Genomic DNA, 23,999 nt, shown 5'->3' with positions numbered 1-23,999 from the left:
TATACAAGATAGTTACTAACTCGTACTCCGTTTTGTGCCATTCCAGGTAACGCACCCACCGACATACTGCAGCAGAAGCCAGCCAAGGCCACCACCGCCATTGTGGGCGGTCGCAGCGCAGCCCAACCGGCGAACCACGAGGACCAGCAAGCGGCCACAACCTCCACGTCCGCCAAGACAGCCACCAAGCGGAAGCATCTCGAACGGCTGGCCAGCGATCTGCAGCGGCAGCTGGGTCAAAAGGGCACGTGCAGCAGGAGCAGCGGGAGTACCAGGAGTCGCTCGGTTAGCCCCTGTAGATTCCCCACCGTTGCGGAAACGGCCAAAATGCTTAGTGAGCGATCGCTGCTGCTCAGCGGCTATGGGGCCATCGAGAGCAGTGCCAAGAAGCTGAGCGAAGCGGCCACCGGTGGAGCGGGTGGTGTTGGAGGTGGTGCGGCTAATCAGGCCGCCACACCCACGCCCACCGCCCATCTGGGAGCACCGGCCTCCTCAGCCTCATCCTCCTCATCGTCGTCCTGCTCCACCGCCACCACAGCATGCACCACCAATGCAAATACCGCATCGATGGCTGCTGCCTATGCCGCTCTGTATTTGGAAAAGGTCAAGCATGAGAAGTTGTCGCCGCTGCAGATGGACAATCACAAGGATGCGCCGATGGTCACCATACACAATAACAACAACAACAACACCATCAACAACAACAACAGCAGTGGCAACAGCAACAGCATTAGCAACCATCAATCGAGTCAGCAACAACAGCAGCAGCAGCAGCATCTGGGCCACAGCGTCAAAAGGGAGCGGCTCAGTCCAGGGAGCAACAGCAGCAGCCACAACGGCGAACTCACCGTCAGCTCATTTGCCAGGTGAGTTCAGGGAAATATCAGTTATATAGTATAGTTATTGCCCATTGCATCATTGATCTATTGAATCATAGATAACTACTATAGCCGTGACCCAAGTGAACTGTTTGAAATGATTCAGCTCAGATCAACTCATAGGAGACAAGCCATCTAGCTTGATTAGCTTAACTTATTAAAAAATGAACAGCTTGAACTGCACATAGTCTCAAATGGCCTATAAGTTTAATAGGATCTTAATATAAAAGCTGTAATTTAAAAAGAGAGTTAATATTATTACGTTTGGGGCTGTCCATCCTCGTATATTGCGTAATCAATACGGCTTGAAATAAACAAGAACCAAAAAGTAGAATCCAAAAAATATAGAAACAAATCCTTAGCTCGAATTTATTAGGATGGTATCACTGTATCTAGGAAGACTAAAATACTTTTATATTTATGTTGTTTCCTTTTTATTTACACTTTTGTTGTTTTAATCTCTGGAGTTTTATCCAACTTAAGTATTTCTAAAATTAAAGAACATTGATCCATTAGATCCTAGCAAATGTCTATAATAAGGTTATAGCGACAAAAATGTATATGTAGAATGGACTTTTATTGAGGCTTGTTCTGTTCCTGGGTCTTGGGTTGATTGGCTGAGTGATCTTCATCATCCGTTTCCGACATGTTGCACTGCTCACTGTGATGCATATAGTTGTAATGTTCCCGCCGCAACTCGAGGAACCTCATCCGTCTTCGTTGCCGCTGCTCCGGGGTTTCTTCGGGCACGTTTTCCATTTCGGTAACTGGCAGCGAAAGGACAATCGAGGGAGCATTCGAGACATCTCGCCTGGGAGTGTTGATGGGTCGCAGAATCGAGGGCGATGCGCTGATGCTCTCGGCATTGGGTTCCAAAAGGGTCTGACTGGCTTCGAGCTCATCTTCCTGACTGGAATTATCCAACTGCTCTGGCTTATCATTTTTATCCTTGTCAGACATATTCTAAGGACTTGATATAAATATTATTTGATATTATGTCACATAAATTTCACAGCCATGTTGATTTAGAAAAGGGGATAGATTTGGAAATTTGGACTGCGAACTCGTTTCGCGACTATTTATCAAGCGAATTCGACGCCTGTCGACGCCTGACAAATTAATTAACATTTTAATAAATTAATACCTCTAAAAGAAACCAAATCGATGCGGCTTCTGTTCGCAGCCAAGAGTAAATTAATCAAAACCAAGAAACAAAAAGCAGCCAACACGAATGTGGCTACACAAGAGCACGCTTTTGCTGTCAAAAAGAGGCAACAACAAAGAACCCGCCAAGAAAAGGAAGGAAAAACAACTTGAAAAACTTGAAATGTAAATACAAAATACAAAAAATTAATAAGGCCCAGACGGCGACTGAGATAAAGACAGAATGTGATTTGACAAGCAAAATCAACAGCAATTAATACGCTCAACTAAATTAATGGCGTTAAAGATTATATATTAACTAATATAAATAAAGGCAATATGTCTTCCAAGCGCAAAAAAAGAATCGTGAAACCTAAACAAGCCTTAGGCCTCGGCACAGATGGTTACAAAGATACAAAGATACTAGTTGATACTAGTTGGGCGATTTTTTTTTGGGCGAACGGCTATCCATTATCCACTATTAATATTAATGAGACATGCTAGTCTATCGCCACCTGAGGTGTGGATGCGGAGTGGTATTCGGTTTTAACATATTCGATTCGCATCTGTCCGTGGGTTCCCCCATTCCACTCGGGGTGGTCAACTTAAGAGATTGGATTAGCCGCATAATTTTCATAATTTATAATTGTTTATCCACAAATTAGGAACCCTGATTATGGGAACTGGCAGATGCCTTAATACGATATGACGTGTGAATGTATTTAGGGCTGGCCAAAGATCATGTTTGAAGTCTGTGCTTATATCATAAATAAATTTGATACTATTGAAGAATTTATGCAAATTATATGCGAATTCTCATCTGTCGAATACGTCTGATCAAATGAATCCCCGCTGGGATTCACAACATAGCTCTTGTTGTAATAACTTGATTTTCCGTAGCTTCCATTCACAAAAATTGGATTTCTGTTCAAATCATTCAGTGTTTTTTTTAACCTTTGGGAGATATGCCTATTTAATTTATTAGATTCCTCGCATATTTGACCATTGTTGAAAAAGCATTAGAACACTTAAGATCGGAATTTCTAATTGTGGTTCTAAAACCTTTTGTCCAACCTCTTCTCTAGGCCTGTCGAAATGGGTGCTGTATTATGTCATGCATCAGCATAACCCGAAAAAGAAACTAATTTTTTTTTGCTCTTTTGTCTCTTGCTTTGTTTCGTTTTGCGGAACATTTCGTCAAAAAATTCGCATTTGGACCTATTGATATACAGAAATATTTAAATAAATTCAGACAGTAGGTTTCAAAACATTAAATGCCTTTTAGTCTACGAATTTTAGTTAGTTCTATTATTAGTTACGTTTAGTTTTTAGTATGTGAGATATGAATTTTGGTATGCCCTCTGTAGGAACTTGACTATTAGGTGGAAATTCTAGGTTAGACATATAAATATCTATCGATGGATTTATTTCCCGGTTTACATTGCTTGAGTTTCGAACCGCACTGTATACACATACATTTATTTTTATTAGGGACTTATCGGGTCTTGTGTAGGCGTAACAATAGACACCATTTGCATACCGAGGCGGGCACATGTTGCCGGTTGTATAATAAAAACCAATTAGGCATGCCACCGATCTACAGATCTAAGCCAACCGAACCGTTAGGCACACATCGAGATTGGGTGAAGTCGGGACTGGGGGATCTGTAGCAGTAGCCAACATAATCGCCACTATAAACCATTTTTTCTTGGCTTCTTTCTTTTTTTTTTTGATCTGGTTGCTGTTCAAACAATTGCCAAGAACAAGCAACAAAACACAACTAAGTAGCTGCTACCAATCGCCAAAGCAATTTGCAATAATCAACATTTTTAACAAAACCGAAAAAAAAATTACTAAAAAAGATACGACAAAAAAAAAACGAGACAAAAAAGAACAACAGAGTTGTAAGCAGCATAGGCAACAACGGACCGGCAAACGAACAAAATAACAGCAACCAAAAAAAAATCGACAACCAACAGATCACGATAAATCAATGGCAACAACAACAGGAACACGGGGAGCGGTACAGGAGCGGGGGAGGGGGAGGGGTAAGGCGGCGCGGGGGGCTGGGCGGCAAGCTGCTATATATAAATTTGTGCCGCAGCCTCCGAAAGAGCGACACGACATGACCAACGACCAGCGACGACGACGTGCAGCACGAGTTACTCTCTTCTGGCCCGGCCATGCCACAACCACCTAGTCATGTGGCATGCAACCAGTGCTGCTCACTTTTTACTAAAGATATTATATTAAATATAGTGTATTTATAGAGAAAATAAGGCATGAATATTATTGTTAATACACACAATTGTTAAATTTTGTATGCTAAAACAAAAAAAGTTTATACTTAAGTGGCTTTACATGAAAGGAGCTTTCAACCAAAAATTAAGAAATGAAATGCAGCTGTTGAAATGATTTGTCATTTATATATAAACAGTATAGATATGTTGTGATATTTAAATTTATATTTTTCTTACTTACAAAAAATGCTCTATTAGAAAATAAGAAATAATATTTGAATATGTAGACTGATATCTTTATATATAAAACTCTTGAAACCATTTTAAGAATCAATGCAGAGTTGAATCCATATAAGGTACATCTTTCACATTTTTCCAAATATTCTTTTTTGTAGAGTGGATTTGTGTTAGGAATGGATTTTAGGCTAAAGAGACCACAATCAGTGTTTGTACCCACAATGTAAATATTTGCCAGTGTTGGTAAAGTATAATATAAAAAAAATAAAAAAAAACTGCCTTGCTCTATAAAAAAAATTTCCAAGAATTTTTATCTCAATGAAACCTAGGTATTGTACAGTTTTTAGATTAAAAATCGTAACCTTAAAAATGTTCGAACTTTGGAGTAAAAGAGCCAATCGGGCACCTCTGGTGGCATGCAACACAACGCTTTAGCGAAGCTAAAATAGAGGCAGGCACTTGCAGCTGCCACTGGCTGCGGCATGGCTTGGTTTAGGAGGTGACCGCTGCCACTGCCGATCTGGCCAGAAATCTATTCTGATTATTTTCTTTTTGGCCAGCCTTGCCGTGCTTTGGCTCGTGTTGGAGAGCTTTAGGAATGGCTAATGGGTGGATATTGAGGGCTGGATGCGGAGGGAGGAGGCCAGCGAATGCTCCATGTTGGTGGCATGTCTCCGGTGGTAGTTGCATATGAGTTATGGCCATGCCAGCCAGATTGTAGTCCACAAATGCTCGACATTGGTTAACATGAATTGTTTCGTTTCGATCCGAGAGCATCCAAAATGAAATTGTTTGGTTAATGCTCTGCGATCGACGAAACAAGATTGAAACTTACCAACAGAACTATGGTCAGATAACCAGGAACACGGGCTTTGAAAGAAAGAAACAAATGATTATATTACATTATCAATATCTCAGGGATATCATATGTATATTGAAGAATATTAGTTTGTTACATATACTTTGGTACTTTCTAAAAGCCTTCACTTTAAAGTGCTCTGCTTATCCAACTGTGTACCAGATTTGATTATAACACGCAGTGAACTCTCCCAGGCTTTCCACCTGGATACCTGTTATTGGACTCCTTCCGCAAAGAAACTCCTGGCAAAAGAGTTCCCATGCCGCATCGCATTTGTAATCGCATTATGACCAATGCCTTGCCACTTCTCCACAGAATTTAACTAAAAATCAAACCTTCACATGACGAAGACCGTAGACGCCGCACCTGGTTGAAACTCTTGGGATTTTTTTTTGAGGAGCAAGATCTCACGGAAGCCACTCATTAGCATGTCAAATAAGCCAAGAGAACTTGTGCGTAGAACGAGCAGAATGACAAATAATCCAATTGTATGCGACACCTATTCGGTCACTGAATGAGAGCTCTAGATAATTAATTATTAATGCAAATTTATGAGAAATGATGGGTAGAATAGGTTGAATAAAGTAAATATATCACGCTGATGTCACACACTCTGCCACTTATGCAAAACCTGCTAAATGTTGTCATTAACATAACTAATCCTAATTTTTTGACATTTTTTTCTTTGCCACAGATCTCGCAGCGCCACGCCCTCCTCGTCATCGTTTCGAGGCGGTGGTGTCTCACCCAGCCAGCAACAGCAACAACAACACTCCCAGCAGCAACAACGCTTAAGTCCGCCCAGTGGCCCATCAACGGCAACAACAACCACTTCAACATCAGCAGCAGCATCCGCCACACACATGCCGCTGCACAATTTGTCAACGAATTTGCTAAATAGCATTCAGCAGGCCGCCAGTCAGCAGCATCGCAGCAACAGCAACAGCAGCAACATCAGCGGCAGCGGCAGCAGCAACACCGCCAAAACAGAGGGCGGTGCCGCATCGAATGCCACGGATTTCTCCACCCGCAACTATTCGGACATTATGCGATGCCTGGCGGCCAAGTACAACAACACAAATCCCAATGAGTAAGTTTTGGTCGGCCTTAAAATAACCACAAGTACTTATGCTTTCTAGCACTCAAAGATACGTAGAAAAATTACATATAAGTATTATTAAACATCGGTTTAATCGACGATTTTATAATACACCTATTATCGATCAAGAGATAAACAGATTTCTTAGAAGTAGATTGACATTATGGGGGTGCTACAGAAATTAGTTCAGCGCTAAGTCGTCTAAAATGTATAGTAAATAAAAATAATTTTTATTTTTATTAAAATTTTCCGAAGTCTATAGAAAAAACCTAAATGGACGTATTGCTTTTCTGTTTATAGAAAAGTCAACCACTTATTTGAAAATCATACTTTCTTTAGTTTTGACAAAATTTTTACTGCGGCAAAATGAATGGCGCATTTCGTAAGCTTGCGATGTTCCATCATGTTAAAAAATGAATTTTAATGTATTATAAATAATTTTTATATATTATAAATATTTTTTATTATGTTATAATATTTTTTTTAAATGTATAATTTAAACAAGCTTTTCCAAAGTCTATAGAAAAAATGTATATGGACGTATAGTTTTTCTGTTTTATAGGAAAGGCAGCTACTTATTTGAAAACTATTCTTTCTTTAATTGTAACAAAATTATTATTGCGGCACATTTCGTAATTTAATTAAATGCGATGTTTGGTCATGTTTTCTTTAAGTGTAGATAAAATTATAAAATATTAAAAAATGTATTTTTATATATATATTATAAGAATTTTGAATACCTATATATAACACTAAATGAATATATTATATTAGACCCAGAAAATTCCAAATTATTCACACATTTTGTATAATATTTTTCCTCCGTGCAGCAACAATGCAACACGTCGCAATTCCTACTACGACAGCAGCAACAGTGGCAGCACTTCGGCGACAACAGCCACTGGAGGAGGAGGAGGAGGCGGAGGAGCACCTGGTGCCGCAACCTCTGGCAACCCAGGCACCTCCCTCAAGTCCGCCAGCGGCACCAGCAGCAACAGTTGCACCACCGCCACTGCCAAGAAGCTCTCACCATCGGCCACCTCAGCTGCGAATGCGGCTGCCGTCAGCCTGCCCAAGGAGACCAAAGTGAGTGGGGCCGGTGGTGCAGGTGTGGGTGGTGGCTCGGCCACTGGCGGTGGCTCGTCCCTCTCGCAGCTGGGCCCACCGCCCGCCGCCCCCTCGCCCACGGAGCAGGCCAAGAGCCAAATGGCCGCCGTGGTGGCAGCAGCGAGTGTCTCGCCGTTTATGACCAACTTTCTGCCCTTCTCGTCCGGCATTTTTCCGCCGCTGATAGACATGAGCAGCACCCAGGCCCTACTGACCCTGGTGAGTACTAAAAAATAGTAAAGCTAGGACCACCATCAAATTGGATATATGGCTGGGCACCTACATTGTAACAAATTGAAAGAGGTAGATTTCTTTGGATAAATGGAAAATGCATCTGCCTACACTTGAACTTTCATTGTCGATAGTATCATTTATATAGTATCATATAATATTAGCAAAATTATATTAATATTTAATGACCTATTGTTGTAATAAAATCCAGTAGTTCTCCTCATCCTAAGCTCGTTAATCATACACAGACGAAATTCGAAAGTACTCATCTGAGTTGAAAATGTTCTTTAAAAAAAAACAACATGTTTGAAGTTGAAAATATTTTTATTTTGCTCGAATCAAGTTGAATTGGCGGTATTTACATTGTATATCTCAACAAATAAACTATTAGTTCAGTCAGTAGTGTTCTAATATTGAGAACATTGATACCAAAACGTACTTAGACGGTTTAAGAACGAATGTTCTCAATTCAAGAACAACGTACTTGAATAATTCTCTATGTGTAGTAATATTTCTTCTTCGTTGTTTTTATAAAGTCTAACCCCTCCTCTTTCTTTGTTCCATTTCTCCCCCGCATTCTCCCCAGGCGCGTGCTGTCAAAGATGCCGAAATCCAGGAGATTCTGCGCACCAAGCAGCAGCGCTCCGGCTCGAATGCATCGTCGCCGAGTGCGAGTGCGGCGGGCACGCCACGTTCCAGTTCCACTCTGAATGCCGCACTGCATCAGGCTGCCCAATTTGTTACACCCGCTCTGATCTACTCGGCCCAGCTGCAACAGCAGCAGCAGCAGCAACAGCAGCAGCAGCAACATCAACGGCAGCAACATCACGCTTCGCGGCAGTCTAGTCCACGTTCCACCAACGATTCCTCGACGGTGGCGCCCATCGGTGGTGGCTCCTCGATTGCGTCGGCGGCGCCATTGGATTTGAGCTCCCAGCCGCCGGCCGCCAAGCGTTTTAAGGCCGAGCGTCGTGCCAGCTCCACCGCAACGACGGCAACAACAGCGACCACGGGCTCATCCACATCCACGTCCACACCATCCCCGCCACCGTTGCCGCTGGAGCAGCACGACGATATCAATTCTGGTAACGCCAACGCGGGCATAGGCACGGGTTTGGACGCGGGCGGGGGAACAGGAACGGGAGGAGAGAGTTCGGGATCGGGATCGGGATCAGGAGCCGGAACAGGAGTTGGCAAGGCCCGACGACGGTGTCAGGCGCAGAGCGAGGAGGTTAACTCCTGGTCGGTGGACGATGTGTGCGGCTTTGTGGGCGGAATTGATATATGCGCCGAATACGTTCAGGTAGGCCAACCAACCAACCAAACATAACATAACATTCTCCCTTTTAGCCCATTTGTAGTTGATTAAGCAAGGAGATTCGATGGAGAAAGGAGCTTTTCCGCTGCAACTAATTGAGTTTTATGGCCCAGTTGGCAGGGGTAAATAAATCGGACCTTAGAAAGTAAACTTAGCATTGGGTTGGACTGGAATTTGGGGACTCCCGCATTGAAGAGATGTTCTCACTGCATTGTGAAACATAAATATTTTATAATGAAACTAATTTATTTAGATAGATTCTGGAAGAATTATCTATTATATCATTATAAAATATATATAATTATTATAAAATTGAATGCAAAGGCCTGGAGACCTTTTGTGATCAAAGAGCTTAGCATTCCTTAACCCCTTCGCAGGAGTCAAAGTTCATTTAGCCAATGGAAGCCCAAAGATCATTTATTTCTGCTGATTCTCCGCTGTGGCTGGGGACTTCCTGCCGAAAACCGAACGAATGTCAGACAGCGAAGATTAACTATGTTTTGGGATTTGAACTCACCGTGGCCGGGCTGAACTCTCTGGCGGCCATTAATATTGTGCCGCGCGGGATTCAGCCTTAACTTGCACTCCAGATCCCAGGTACGAGTTGCGTTGGCCAAGTCCGAGCGATGAAAATGCTCCACATAGGCAGCGCTCGCTTGGAATGGTGGCTGCCAGGTGATCTTTACGACCAGTTCCGGCAAGTTGAACGACTTTTGATCGGTCGGTCAGCCTGGGCCGGCTCTTGCTCTGGATCTGGCTTTTCCCCTGGCTTTTGGCTTTGACTTTGGCTGGCTGGCTGGCTTTTGCGGTCGACGATCGGTCAACGTCAGGCATCATTACCAGACCCAGTCCAGGATCTGCACTCCAATCCGCTCCCCGCTCCACTCCACTCCACCACCGACTTCACAACGCGTTAATGGAGTGAAAACATGGCCTGGGCTCTTGGTTCGGTTCGGTTCAGTTCAGTTCGATAGCAAGAAGAGAGCTAACAATTAAGCCGGACGAGATGGCAGGACTCGGAGCTCTAGGTGTTGACACATTTTGATGCATATTATCCCGGGCAGCAGATGGGGCCTTGAAGTCGTCTAATTAGCACGCCGAAAGCGGCTTAGCGTGCATTCAAAGATGAACCAAATCTGCTTAAAAAACATATCTGGCAAACTGATGATGATGGAACCAGTTTGGAGGCCAGGCCGACATGCTGACTCCTCCCCGACGAGGCTCGCGATAGACAAAAAGGCAATTGGCGTAATATTCAATTGAATTTATGGCCACAACGACACTGGCCGCTGGTCGCTGGTCGTTGGTCGCTGATCGTTGGCAGTTGGTAGTTGGATCTTGCTTTTGGTCTTGGGCTCGGTCTTGGTCGCCTGAACACCTTTTGTGGTGCTGGGGCTGCTGCAGTTGCATGAACTTGTTCCGCCAGGCCAGGCGATAGAAAAGACCAGCCTCGTTTCTGTTACTGTTTTTTTTTTATTTTTAAAGTCTTTTCAGCCGTTTTTTTTTTTTGTCGTCGTTGTCGGTCGTTGAGATATTGTGGAGGTTGTAAATATTTAGTGCAGAGGTTGACTCTCGCAGGCCGTGGAAATCTATATGAAGACATTGAGAACTGGTTCAGTGACATTGTCCGACGACGACAACAACGTTGTCGCATCATGTTGCAGTCGTACGGCCACGGACAGAGTTGCAAGTGTTATTGATATTGCCTCAGTGCCTCAGATTCCTCCGCCTCCTCGTCTAGGAGCACGCATGGGTGGCTCGATCCCTGCCAGGGTTTATTATCGCCAGGGCATTCGCCATAAAAATGCAGATGAAGTCATAAGTTGGACCCAACCCCAGCTTTGCGATTCCCGGCATTCTGGTTTGGCAAACGCAGCAGGATGCGATATTTTCTGCATTTTAAATGTTCAGATTTATGGCTATATTAAAGCACAATAATAATTTCTATGCGTGATCAGCGACACGAGCTACGGGAGGGGGCCACTCCCCTTTTCGCCTTCGCCCGGTCCCCAGTTTGTCATGAATTATTCGCTGATTAAGTGCACTCAGGTAGCAGGTGGGTTGGATCTCTGGAATGCGAGGCAACTCGAGAGGAGTTTAGAAATTTGATCGATAGAAGATGGTCAGATCACCGGTGGAGATGGCAAGGCATGGGAATCCGTTGGTGTAAACAAAATGCTTTGGGTACTCAAGGTAGCATTTTTAAAAACCTTTGACTCAGACTTTTTAATCTCAGACTTCGTTTGGTCTTAAGCTATTCACCTATTGTATCTAGATATGCAAAAACCAATCTGTTCTTTGGTAAATCAATTCAATTTTAAGATTGTTTGGTCAAACATTGGTTTAATTAAACACTTTGTATTTGCAAAATGGTATTCTATTTTCTACAAACATTTGAGTCTGCCTTCCCATCAATAAACTTGACTAATGGGTATTTTCCATTTCCAAAGATAACAATACTTAATTGCGGTACACTGGCTTGGGTGTACAACTTTAACCCCTTAAACCTATCAAAGTTCACAATCAAGCCATTACCGACATCTCCATCTAAATTCAAAAGAATCGCAAGATGACGAATTCGCAAATTGTAGCAAGAGGCCAGGCAAACATCTCTAAACCCATTTGCCTTGTCAATCTATCAGCATTCCGCCTTGAACTTATTTGGAGCGAATTAGTTTCTGTCGGTTAATGACAGACCAGGAATGTTCCCCCTTTTTGGCCCAAAACGAGTTCGGGGCCCAAACCGAAGCTGTCAGAAAGAAGTCAACGCAGCAGCGGCCAACGCAGTCGCGAGAGTCTTGAACCCGAAGAGTCATCGCAGGCTCCGCATTTGGCGGGTCTCCAGCTCCATCTTGGTCTGTGGCTCTGATCTCTGGCACTGGCACTAGTACTTATTGTATTTGACATGCCAAATGCCAAAAGTACACGTAGGCGTCATAAGATTCATGACTCGAACGAGTTGACTTTGCCTGCTTGCCCACGACGATCGCTGGGATCTCTTGGATCTCCGGCTCCGGCTCTGGTTTGGTTCGGTTTGCTTTGGTTAGGTTAGGTTGGTTTCGTGTCGTTCTGTCGTAGGTACACCAACGTGTTATTGTTGCCTGGGTTCACATAAATGTCAAGCATCGGCAACATGGAGATCAACTCCGCAGCTCTACATTTTGCACCATGGCTAACGCCCCCGACAAAAAGCGAGGCGAACTATGTATATGTCTCCAGTACTGTAGTACCCGTACCTTCTACCCCGCTACCCCGTTTCGTATGCATTTCAAAGTCGACCCTATTATTAGGCATAAGGTTTCATCGTTCGAGTAAACATAAACAACGACTGCGAATCCACGTAGTCATCATCATCATCATCGTCTTCGTCGCAGTCTCATATTCAGCAAATGTCAAAAGCCCCGGCTAGGCTCGCACTTGTCACTTGAGCTTGGGCCTGGAGGTCTCCATTGCCATCCACAAACATTCGATTAGATCCAAAGCCCGTGCATATACCGCTCCCTTCCCTTTCTCATTATTTGTTTATCTTAATTCGTATTAAAGTTAGATTTTTTATCGCACAGTCAACTCGTTACTTTGGCTCAGGCCGGGGCTCCAAGTCCGGATCTCCTCGACTTTGGAGTTGGGTCCCGGTCCCCAGTACCCAGTTGGAGTGCAGCCTTCCCATCCATAACTGTCACATGGCTGACTTAAGTTTTATTTATTTTTATATTGGCCTTTTGGCCAGGCACTCTTGTGGCTAACTCCGACCCGGGTGCCCGCCACATCCCTCTGGCCATATCTTTCGAATTTCCCCTACTTTTTGCCTCGACTCTTTAAAGGGAAATGCGCCCCGCTCTCTGTTTGGTTTTCGAAAATTGATTTGGAAAGTTGCATTAAAATGCAATTTGTTGGTTTCTCATTGAGTGTGTGAGTGCGGCGGCTAAAAGTGTTATGTGGCCGGTGAGTTTGGGTTTTTCTTCTTGCTACAGGAAGTATGACGAGGCGTTATGCGCCAAAAACACAAAAATGGAAATTAATTTTCGGCTAAGCCGAATGACAGAGATGTGAAAGAAATTTTCGATTGAGGAGGCCAAGTTGTGACGTAACTGAAGGGGATTTGATTGAGATTTAATTTGTAAAGCTGATTGAAGAAATACTTGAATTGCCTAGATTATGAATGACTTCTGTTCAGGTCAATTCCCACGAAAAATAATGGTCATTGAGATATGAAAAGATATAACGAAGTTTTTTGTCATTTTTGAAACAACAAACAACTTTCATTGTTTATAAGTTATGAGTATAACTAGAGCAACCCCCTACTTTGTTGCTACCAAAAAGTAGCCTGAAGTTCATTTCGACCAGAAAAGCAACCTCATATTAACGGTGCTTTTGCGGTAACAATCAACAACTTTCATAGCCCAAAGAATCAATGCTACAAAAAAATGTAGGAAAAGGAAAACAAATCACCGACTTGCCTAATGATTATAAACGTAACAATCTAGTTTGCGGCGTTGGCGGTCAACGCATTATCAGCAACGGCAACGGCAACGGCAACAGCAACAGCAACAGCAACTGCAACAATAACGGCAGCAACTACCGCACACGAGCAACAGCAACAACATTTGAGTGTGCAACAAGAGGAACCGAAGGCACGTGCTAAACATGCAACTCCTACTCTTACCACGGCCAAGGCCCCGCAGACAGTGGGACAGTCAGACGGACAGACAGACAGCAGTTTTAGTCTCGGCCTCAGACACGACCATTCACTCAAGAGACAGCGGCAACCACCTCCTCCTCCTCCAGCTCCTCCTGCTCCTCCTGCTCCTCCACTTTGCCACAAGACCAATATGCTACCATTAATCCATGAATTACTTAAAACCACATTCCGTGCAGCGGCGGGTGGAAGCGTTGCGGGGGCCACATTTAAATTGCCCGCTTACCGCCATATTTCAATATATTGGTCCAAGCTTTTCTGCCCCTTCTTGTGGCTTCCACTTTTCGGCCGCCTACGAAAAGTACGAACAAAAAAAATTGGCCAAAAGACAAGCAATTTCTTGCCTCGCGTTTGCCGTTTTTTCCTTCTTTTTTGATAATGTTGCACGATAATGATGTCGTCTGTTTGATGATGTTGCTGCTGGGCCTTGGAGCCGGCGAAACCGACCTGCTGTGGCAGTTAGAATGAACCGAACCGAACTAAAGCGAACAGGATCCCCCAAACAATCACCTATATTGAAGGAAAAGTTCGGTTCTCTCGAGGGTTTGGGGCAGAAATCACAGCACGAAAGCAAATGATCGCAATCGAGGGGAGACCTGCAAGGCTCTCCATCTTTCCCATTCTAGCATTATGCAGCACAGTAGGGCACAAATTTATGCTTTTTTTAAAGTTAGTTACTACAGAATAATTGGATTTATTAGTTGTATTTTAGACAGGCTGTTTCCTTTTGAAGATATTCTATAAATAGATAGTTTGTTCTTAATTACTATTGTTTCTAAAGCTTCCAATTGGTGTTCAATATTTTATAAATATTTAAATAAATTTCTTAACTGGAATTTTTATTCCTTTGTGATCAGCAAACCATACATTTTTATTGAAAGAGTACTACGTGATAAATGGAAATGAGGTCTATTGGAACTTACACAACCTTAGTTATGTTGAACTTAGTTACATATTTTCACAATATCAAGAGTTATAAAGAAGAAAAAGCATAAAATTTCCAGAATGGTATCCTTAAAGTCCCCCTTTTTTGTGCCACCTTGTCCCACTGTGCCCGCCGGACTGGAGCAGAGGTTAGATGAAATGTGCACCAGGCGGAGGTTATAAGGTGGCCACGGCAACAGAGCTGCCATTTAACTGACAGTCAGCAGGCAGCGGCAAAGTCAGGCAGCAGCCCCCATTGAGACCCCAGGGACCTCGGAACCAAAGTCAAGACTCGGACTCGCAGTTGAAGTCAGCGCATGACTGGAAGCACCCAGACCAATGAGAAAAAAAATTCCAAAGAGCGAAAAAAAAGAAGAGAAGTCGGCCCGAAAGTCAAATGCCAAGCAGCAGATCATGCCGGGTCTGAGGTCTGGGGTCTGGGGTCTAGGGTCTGGGTCCCGGGTCTTCAAAACCTCGGACCCAGGCAGGTCGTTGCAGCCAACGTCGCTCGTGGTGTGTTATCAAAGCTGATGATGATTATACCCACTTGCACGCCTTTTTTGTGCCCCTACAGGAAGCCAGAGCCAAGGCAGAGCGGAGGCCCAAAGACGACCCGGCTTTTGGTCTTGAGCGGAGTTGGGCTGAGCTGAGCTTGGGCTGAGGCAGAGGCTGAGCCTTGCCTGCAATTGGCTACTCGTCGCCATCGCCATCGTCGTCGTCGTCGTCTTCGTCTTGTTGCATGCATTATTATTATGCGCATGCGCGCAGTTGGCCATATAATCTAAAATTGTATCTTTGGCGTGTAACCCGGGGCACTTTTTCTTCTTCTTGAGCTTCGGCTCCTGCTCCTACTGCTGCCAAGGAAAGCAAAGCAACAAAATAAACTGATTATGTGCCTACCGCTCTCTGCAGCGAAATTAACAGCAGCCCCAGATCCTCAGCCGGTGCAGGTCCCCCCATTCCCATCCAAATCCTCCTGCCCTCTTGGAGTGGATTGGATTGGCTAACCTTCTTTTTGTGTTTCCCTAGCGGCTTCATTCGGTGAGCGGGTCACATAAAATTTGCTAATATTTTGACCTTAAGATGTAATATCTGTGCTGGCCCCATTGTGCACAGTGGGCAAAAGCGAACCATAATGTTAAAGATTAGTTCATGCATCTACCTTTAAAAAATCCTTTGGGATTAGTCAATAAAAACAAAAACAAACTCATTTTGATCCAAAATATTTATGATTTGTTAAGAAAAATAAATATTTTAGTATCTGGATTAATCATTGTTTATTTTCATTGACAGACTTATTTATAAAAATAACAATTTTTCATTTTGTTTTTTCTTTATTATTTGTATACAACTTTGGGTTATATTAATTTCAATGCCCCTAAAGATAAGACCTACAATACCCCCACTCCATTCGATCTCTTATCCATATATTTATCAGCAATTTGCACAACGCGCCCACTGTCCCAGTCGCGTCGTCTTGTTCCCGCCAGCGGCAGTAGCTGTGAAATAAAAATAAAACTTATTTATTACAGCTGTCTAAGTCGAGAGCCAGAGCCCAACTTCATTACTCGGCCCCAGGGCGAGTGTTCAATAATTTATTAAATTATTTAAATAATAAGAGGGCAATTTTGAATCGCTGTTGTTGAAACAGAACGATGATTGATATAGAATACAGTTTTCTTTGATCGAAGATGGATAGTTAGTGAGCAAATCAATCAGAGGCCGGCCTAGAATGGCCATTTCCAACACTTTCGGTGGAAAGTGCAGTGAGAGTTCAGCTACTACTGCCCTTCGCCAATCTCCGATGACCAAGTATCCGGCAAGACAGATAGCTAGTAGCTAGTCGAGGCTGTTCTGCTCTACATGCCAATCAAATGCTACCTCAGATTGCAGATCCAGATGCCAGAATACAGATTCCAGAATACAATCTAAAGGCCGGGCCACCTAGTAGTCGTCGCTCCAAGAGGCAGAGAAAAAGAGAGCCTCGAATGCGTAACAAGATCAAACCACAGCCACCGCATTTGGGAGCTTGGAGCTTGGAACTGGGATCTTGGAGCCGGGGAATTGGGGAACCGGGGAACTCGGAGCTGGGACAGCCAAACAGTTGGACGGCAGAGGATGTTTGGCATTAAGCGTAATTGTTGGGTTGCTGGGCTGAATAAAAAGAGAGAAATATCATTAAATACTCGGTACCAAAATCAAAGCCAAAGACACAAGTGAAGTGTAGCCGCGGTGGCGAAGCCAACAAGTCAACTTTTCGATACCCCTTTGAGATGGTAAGATTTTGGGTATGTCCTAAATCTAGACTTGGTTAAAAATTGTGTAATCCTATTTTCTTAGATTTTTTAAATATACAAAATATACCCAAATTTGTAGGTAGAAGCTAGTTAAGTTATTATTGAAACGGAAAACTGTATTGAGTTTAAGCTCAAGGGTCTTATATCAGGCTTTATAAACTGAATGTGATCATTTTAAAAGTTAACCCACATTGGGAGAGCAACAGTATGTGATCTTGAATTTTTCATGTTAATATAACTATTATCTTATGTAGTGCTTAAATATTAATATATTACATGATATAAAACTGAAATGATTTTAGCCCAATTTTAGATCTTAAAACATGTATCTACCTCTCATTTAATTTAGAGTAAAATATTTGAGATATGCTATTCCCCTTGGGTAACTTCAAGTCCAGCACACCTTTCTGCAATGTCACTTTTTTGTTTTAGGTGGGCAGCCACCGATACGAGCAAACCGAGCCAAAGGTTGCTGATGGGCAACTGGAACTGGGTACTTGCCACTGCCGGCAATCAGGTCGCCGTCTCTGGCTCAGTCTTGGCCAGCTCTTTCGGTTCGCTTTTGCTCTTGGCCCGGCCGGGACGTGGCCAGACATGAAGAATTACAATGAGTAGGTAGTTGGGCGCAATTGACGGTGGCTCAGCCTCAGTTTCAGCCTCAGCCGCAGTCCCAGCTCCAAAGTTAAAGCCAAAGAAACAACAGCTTCAACCTCTGCAAGTTGGCAGCAGGTCGGCCCACGTTCTGCGATCAGCGCTCCACTCAACTGGCGGCTGGGCGAGCTCCCGGGCATAGGTAGCACAAAAAGCTGTTCAATTTAGAATTCAAATTGTTGTCTTCGCTTCTTGTCTTCCCCTCGTGCCTCGTACCTCGTACCTTATACCCATACCCCATACCCCATCCCTCATCCCGGGCGATCTTTCTCCGGCGGCCCCACCACTTTGGTGGCTGGTTGTTTGGCTGGCTTTAGGGTTAAGCAGGTCAAAATCCGTACAACTAAATTGAGCCCCAGAAATACAATTGGGCTGCAGCAGAGAGAGAGGGGGGGGAGAGGCCCCTTTCAACCCGGTAGAATTCATTTTTCGCTGCACAGTCGGTTCTTCAAATTAAAATGTATTTGACGGGAAAGGGTTTGGGAGGATCGTCCACTCTGGGTGACCAGAAGCAGCCAGAAGCACTTTTGTAGCTGCTTATTAGTGTGATGTGTCTTTTGGGCAAAAAGATTCGGGTTTGGATTCGAGTTTTTGGGGTCCCAAACAGGGTTTACCATTGGTCGAGCTGAAGAGAGAAGAAGAAGGCCGCGGATGAGGACCTGGCACGTTTCACATTTGACGCGCCATACGCTGACCCTGCTATTAATTTATTTTGCAAAAAAATTCCAGAGTCGGAGATTATCCCCAGATGCTCGTCCATTCAATTTGGATCCATTTATATGCATATTAGAGATGGGTGCGTGACTGGAATACAGCTTTAAAAGAGAATTTTAATTATTTAAAAGTACCTACCTTTATTGTCTCTGGCCCCCCCAATAAATCTTAACAATCCCCAAATTCACAATATTCATCATCGCAAGTTTCCGATAGTCTTGCCCTATCCCTTCTTGTATTGGATGTAACTTCTTATCCATCTGTAAATTTTAACCAAAACACGAACCAATTTTAATGGCCTATTTTATGATTAAAACCCACTTTAGTTCTATGTAAATATTGCGCAACAAAATAACTTTATTGGGCTTAAACTTTATAGCTCTATTAAAGCAGGAAAGGCTTAGGCAAAGCTGAAGCCGTATAAAGCAAGAAAATATTTACGAGTTCTTTGGCTTAACCCATGCTCGGGTTCGGAATCAAAAAGAAGCGAACTTTTGACGAATCTTTCGGCTACGTATGCAAATTGATTTTGGACATTCATTGATATTTAACCATCTGTCCATGGTCAAGTCAGGTCACCACGTTTCTGTCTGGCCGAGACAGAAATCCCAGATGGGCAAAAAAAACTTGAACTATAAAGTTTAATTAGATTGATATCGATTTGGGTTTGGGTTTGGGTTTGGGTGGAGCTCTAAGATCCGTATCTCACGTGTCTGCGGTTGGGAACGCATTTATTTCATGGCGAATTTTTGCAAATTCCTTGAATTATGTATATATTTAATCAAATAGAGTCTGCCTTTTGTGTTTGTTCAAGAGATATGAGCTGTGAAAGTCATCAGAACCCCGAAAATTCCAAACGACAATCTGTTTGCGTTTCTTTAATATTAACGTCAGATGTTCTAGTGAAAATATCAAACTAAATTAGGTCTTCTAACGCTAACAAAGTCTTTTGTTTGATGCAGCCAAATGATTTGCATATTTCCATATTTTCCACACATTTTCCTCCTGGCCTGTGTTGTCTTAAATTGCCTTCAACTGAACGGAGAGACCCGAGACCTGGAGTCCAATTACATTGCGTGTATGGATCTCCAGATGGCCTCGGCCCCTGTCTTTTCCTCTTTTTTTGTTGTTGCCTTTGGAATAGGAGTTCAAAGTCAAGAGCCGAGCCTGAGAGACCCACAATTCAAATCTGTTTTTGGCCCGTATTGTTATGGCCAAGTTTTGCTCTTTTTCTTGCTTGCTGGCCATTTCCTGGGCTCTAGTTAATGCCAACTTGTTGTTGCTATTGTTGGCTCTGTCAATTATTGGCACAGAATTTAGAATGCACTTGGCTGACCATAACCATAACCACAGAGCCACCCAAATCAAAGCCTCTGCCCCTCACAATACCCCTCTATACTTTTTTCGTTCTACGTTGTCCGAGTAAAATTATGACAGAGCCTAAGAGCTGGCCATAGGAGTAAAAGCCACCAATTTCCGGTTAGAACTTGGTCTTTGCTTAGTTTTTAGCTCGTTTAGATTTTCTCTTTACCTTTCCACCGTCGACTTGTGGGAAAGGGATACAGATAGTTATTTAAACCTAATCTAATCGAAAAATTTGAGAACAATAAAAAAGTTAATTGTCCCCAAACTGTCGTCTGTATAAAATAATTAGATTACTAGAATAGAATTACTAGAACAAAATAAAGAATAAAGGCTGTTAGAAATACTTTTTAAAAAACTAAAGAAGTATCCCAGCAGAACTTCCATATCATACTGTACGTATGTATTTACATTGAAGTTGTAAATGTATTTACAACACTGTTTTTCAATCAAAAAAAATCAAACACAACCTCTATTCGTATTTATTAGCTTAAACTAATGAGTGATTTAGTATTTAAACGGTATACAGCTTAAATTATTCTCTCTCTTGAGTAATGGAGAGGTCCCAGCCCAAGTATGTGACCCTAAATCTAGACCCCCTTTTAATGCTACCTCATGCGGTAGCGCCTTGCCTCCTCCATTCTCAACCGATCGATGGTCTCGAAGATCCTCGCACGACGCACCAGCTCCTTGTTGACAGCCAACTTGTTTCGTTCCCACTCTGTTTTTGGGTTTTTCTTATAAAGCGTCGATCTTCTGGCAGTTTCGTTCAGTACCTTCGTATTTAAGCTGGTGTTCCAGGGTCGTCGCGTGGATATGGGCTTGTTGTAGAAAGCTGTGTGGTTTGCCGGAAATAAGCTGGGCTTGATAAATATTGCCACATAGCCAGGCATTGAGATGTTCCGATCCTTGGGAAAGACACTGGAAAAAAAAGAGAAATGCTGTTCGTAATCTTGGTAATCACAAAGAGAGGAATCTTATGCTTACCAGAAAAATCCCTGGTACATTTGTTGAACCACGTGATGACCCCACCAGCTGCCGAGGACCTGCAAAGGGCACGATCGATTCCGGCCCGCATAGGAACTCATCACCTTGCCCACCGACACGAAAAGCAATTCCGTGGTATTGGCCTCCACCAACTCGGCCTTGCGCATCATGAACAGATCATTGAAGGCCGAGATGACCACGTCGTCGTAGAGATTATAAACCAGTTTGTTGTCCTTGTCCTGCCCGAGGATCAGCATGGCAGTTCGCATGGAGTTCATGATGTGGGCCAGGGCTAGGAAGTTAATGTTAATGTCCTTGTAGTCCGGTGTTACGTAGCCGAAGTACCAGTGGCGCAGGTGTATGCGCACTGGGAGCTCTATGCGCGTCATCAGTAGCCAAGGACCACCCCAGCTGTTTTTAAAGTCGCACAATATCTTGGTGGGCAAGCCCCGATCCCGTTCGAGTCTAATGCCGAACACCTCGTGCAGATCCATGTCCTCGCGACACGTGGCCTCTGGGTAATTGAAGAATTCGGGGGGATGTGGTGTTACGATCTCCCCCCAAGTCCTTGATGGACTGGTAGGTCGAATGGGACCACTATCCGGTTTCTCCTGTTGATCTGTGGAGGATGTACTGACCGTTGATTCGAATTCCGATAGATCTGTGATGAGTCCCTCTGGGTTTTCTGTGATTTCTTCAGGGGGTTTAGGGGGCGATAGGTCTTCCGTTTTCTCTTTATCACTTGAAGTGACCTTATTCGGCTCCGTGGTAATTTCAGTGGGGACTTCTGGAGTTTCATTTGTCGACCTTTTTGTTATTCTCTTTGAAGTCGTAGGCTTTATCCTTGCGGTTGTGGACCAAATTAACTTCTCATCCGAATCGCTTGAGTCCATGTTTTCTACAGCTGGTTTTGAGTTGTGATGAGTGTCCCGCGAATGGTCTTCTGAACTCAACTCCAGAGTTTCCTCATTCTTGTATTTTTTGCGGCTTGGTCTTCGTTTGGACTCCCTTGAGTGCTCCAACGAACTGACCTCCAGAGTTTCTTGCTCACGTGGATGCTCTTCCGAGCTGACTCTTGGATTACCTCCCACCATTTGCGGATTTGAAGAGGCGTTGAATCCAAGTTGTGGCGCACTTATTCTAGAGGGCCCATAGTTGTTGAAGACAAAGCTCATGTAGTAGGTCTGGCCCAGGACAATCCACGGAAGAGTTGTCCACAGGCAGAATATCAGCATAGCTACGCCCTTCAGCTGCACCGGAACCAGAGTGGAGGTCCGTATATGGTAGCTGGGTTCCCTATATACCCTCGCTATATTGAGTTGCGACCAATCTAATTAAGTATTTCCACTTGAGTCTGATTTAGAGGTGGTGGAAATCAATTTCCCTATGATTCGATGTGCTTATAGAGGTGCAGCCTCTAATTGATGATACAGTTCACTTTTAAAACAGAAATGGAAGAAGTTTTCGACTTATAATATCAAAACAACTCCCAAATAAAATGTCCGCTTTGAAAATAAAATCACAAGTAAAATAGGTATAACTGGGCTTAATTTAAAATCAATTAAAAACACGTTAAATTGCGTTAAAATAGTTTTCTACAAGCGGGAATAAAAATAAACAAATGAATAAAGTAACATGAATTAATAAATAAAATGACATTTTAAACTAAATATTTAAATTTGAGTAGATCACCCTGGTACGATCCGAGATGACTTCTCCTGAGAGTAACCAACTTCTGACCAATATAATAAAACTTTTAAAAGGGACTCTAAAGGTTTAAAACATGTAGTAAAAAAATTATTTATATTTTCTCTTTCTTTTGTATAAGATTTTATTTAAAAAGTATTTATACAGAACGAAATTTATTTAAGAGCTTTAATTGTTTTTTCAACTGCTTTCTTCCTTTAGTCTTCTTTAAACTTGTAGTGCCTTTTAGAATAGTTTTTTTTTTTTAATCCACTTAACCCCTTACCCATTAAGTAAAACATTATTAGTATTTAAATTTTATTGTCATTTTAATGATAAAATCAATTGAAGTGGCTGCGTCTTCCCAAAGTCCCTCGAGCGAATCTTACTGTCGAAGAAAAGGAACAAAGAAATGATTAGACTAGATAGGGGTGGCCCACGTCCAGGATATCTTACTCTCAGATCTCCCGGTGGTGTTACATTTCCTCGTAGTCATCCTGCTTGGCATCTAGAGCTCCAGTTTCCGGCGCATCGGCCACAGTGCCAGTGGCGAGAGGAGCCCGTTCGTTGACATCCTGGGCCTTCTCCTGGCTGCTTTCCTTGCCCTTGCTGTCCCGCTGGTTGGAGCCCGCATTGCTGCCGGAGTGCCCATGGCTCTCGCTGCTCTCGTAAATGGATCGCACGTACCGCCCGCCGAAGCTGTCGTCGATGCTGATCTCGTAGCTACTGTGGTGGCTGTGATCGTTGCGCTTGTCCCCACCGGTGCGCTCGATCTCATCCGCCTTCGTGCGCCGATCCTTGGCGTCCTTGCTGTCGCTATCGTCGTTGTCATCATCCTTTCCGGTATCGGCTTCATGGCTCCCGCTCTTGGAATCTTCTTTTGAATGACTTCCAGATGCTTCAGTTGTTGTATGTTTGTCATCCCCACTGGAGTCATCACCAGAGTGATGAGGTTCAGGGGTATGGGCTTCACCCGAGGCATGTTTATCGCCAGGGGCGTCCGTCGAACCGCTGGCATCCGCATCGGTCGATCCATCATGGGATCCTCCGCCAGCGGCACCACCACCAGCGGCAGCCCCTCCGGCGCCGGCTCCGCCCTCTGCGTCCGGATTATTGTTGTTGAAGGCAAAGTTCATGTAGTACTTCTGGCCCAGTGCGCCGTGCTCCGGCAGATGGCCGAGGGCCAGCAGGACCAGGTAGCCAGTGAGTAGCCGTATCCGCATCCGCCACATCGCTGCAACGCTGAGCTGCCCGGGCTGGCCGACCCTCCCTTATATATAGAGATGACCGCCGCCGCCCGGAATCGAATCGATTTGACTGCCTCCATGGCTCTTCTCTCGCCCATAAAAAGGGGCAGCCCGATAAAGGCGTGTCCAAAGCCACAGCAAAAGCAACAGCAACAGCAAAAAAAAGGGGCATTTGCTGGGGAGCAGAAAACAGTGGCAGTTGTTAGTCCAAGTTGCAGCGGTGCAGCAGCAACATCAGCAGCTGCCGCGGAAACAGGTTGGCCCCCGTTGAAGAGAGCTACGTGGAATTCAATCAGGGCCAATCTATAATAGAAATCTCATGT

The 23,999-nt window shown here is 43.7% G+C and overlaps 5 protein-coding genes across 10 annotated transcripts in view; 2 read left to right on the top strand and 3 right to left on the bottom strand.

Moving 5' to 3' along the window:
* Nucleotides 1-23,999, top strand: part of AstC (Allatostatin C) — a 104,822-nt gene that overhangs the window by 61,765 nt on the left and 19,058 nt on the right. The window lies entirely within an intron of this gene.
* Nucleotides 1-23,999, top strand: part of Samuel (SAM-motif ubiquitously expressed punctatedly localized protein) — a 61,798-nt gene that overhangs the window by 35,601 nt on the left and 2,198 nt on the right. For 4 of the 5 annotated variants that reach the window (XM_070998671.1, XM_070998666.1, XM_070998661.1 and 1 more), the window contains exons 3-6: nucleotides 47-866; nucleotides 6,052-6,447; nucleotides 7,287-7,782; nucleotides 8,381-9,097. In XM_070998671.1, coding sequence (XP_070854772.1) covers nucleotides 47-866; nucleotides 6,052-6,447; nucleotides 7,287-7,782; nucleotides 8,381-9,097 — 2,429 coding nt within the window. Of the gene's footprint in view, nucleotides 1-46; nucleotides 867-6,051; nucleotides 6,448-7,286; nucleotides 7,783-8,380; nucleotides 9,098-9,144; nucleotides 9,425-23,999 lie in introns of those variants that run through there. The other variant, XM_036815580.3, reaches the window with a different exon arrangement.
* LOC108021050 (uncharacterized) lies at nucleotides 1,389-1,917 on the bottom strand. Its single transcript, XM_017089556.4, has one exon. It carries the CDS (start codon nucleotides 1,836-1,838, stop codon nucleotides 1,455-1,457), a length of 384 nt encoding a protein of 127 aa, XP_016945045.3. The 5' UTR covers nucleotides 1,839-1,917; the 3' UTR covers nucleotides 1,389-1,454.
* Nucleotides 20,365-21,978, bottom strand: LOC108016050 (uncharacterized). The gene is made up of 2 exons (XM_017083014.4): nucleotides 20,744-21,978; nucleotides 20,365-20,677 (listed from the first exon to the last, which is right to left on the bottom strand). The coding sequence occupies exons 1-2, from the start codon at nucleotides 21,976-21,978 to the stop codon at nucleotides 20,365-20,367; spliced, it is 1,548 nt and encodes a 515-aa protein (XP_016938503.4).
* Acp32CD (Accessory gland protein 32CD) lies at nucleotides 22,731-23,680 on the bottom strand. Its single transcript, XM_017089555.4, has 2 exons — nucleotides 22,886-23,680; nucleotides 22,731-22,817 (listed from the first exon to the last, which is right to left on the bottom strand). The coding sequence occupies exon 1, from the start codon at nucleotides 23,659-23,661 to the stop codon at nucleotides 22,906-22,908; it is 756 nt and encodes a 251-aa protein (XP_016945044.2). The 5' UTR covers nucleotides 23,662-23,680; the 3' UTR covers nucleotides 22,731-22,817; nucleotides 22,886-22,905.

Source organism: Drosophila suzukii, chromosome 2L, assembly GCF_043229965.1.
Source record: "Drosophila suzukii chromosome 2L, CBGP_Dsuzu_IsoJpt1.0, whole genome shotgun sequence".
In the NCBI taxonomy this organism is placed as follows: domain Eukaryota; kingdom Metazoa; phylum Arthropoda; class Insecta; order Diptera; family Drosophilidae; genus Drosophila; species Drosophila suzukii.
The sequence above is the reverse complement of the archived record's forward strand: the minus strand, read 5'-3'. Positions and strand labels throughout refer to the sequence as shown.

Coding starts and splice junctions, on each gene's coding strand:
- Acp32CD (XM_017089555.4), bottom strand. CDS start 23,661: ATGTGGCGGATGCGGATACGGCTACTCACTGGCTACCTGGTCCTGCTG.
- LOC108021050 (XM_017089556.4), bottom strand. CDS start 1,838: ATGTCTGACAAGGATAAAAATGATAAGCCAGAGCAGTTGGATAATTCC.
- LOC108016050 (XM_017083014.4), bottom strand. CDS start 21,978: ATGCTGATATTCTGCCTGTGGACAACTCTTCCGTGGATTGTCCTGGGC. Junction 20,678..20,743: donor ATGTACCAGGGATTTTTCTG/GTAAGCATAAGA, acceptor TTTTTTTTCCAG/TGTCTTTCCCAAGGATCGGA.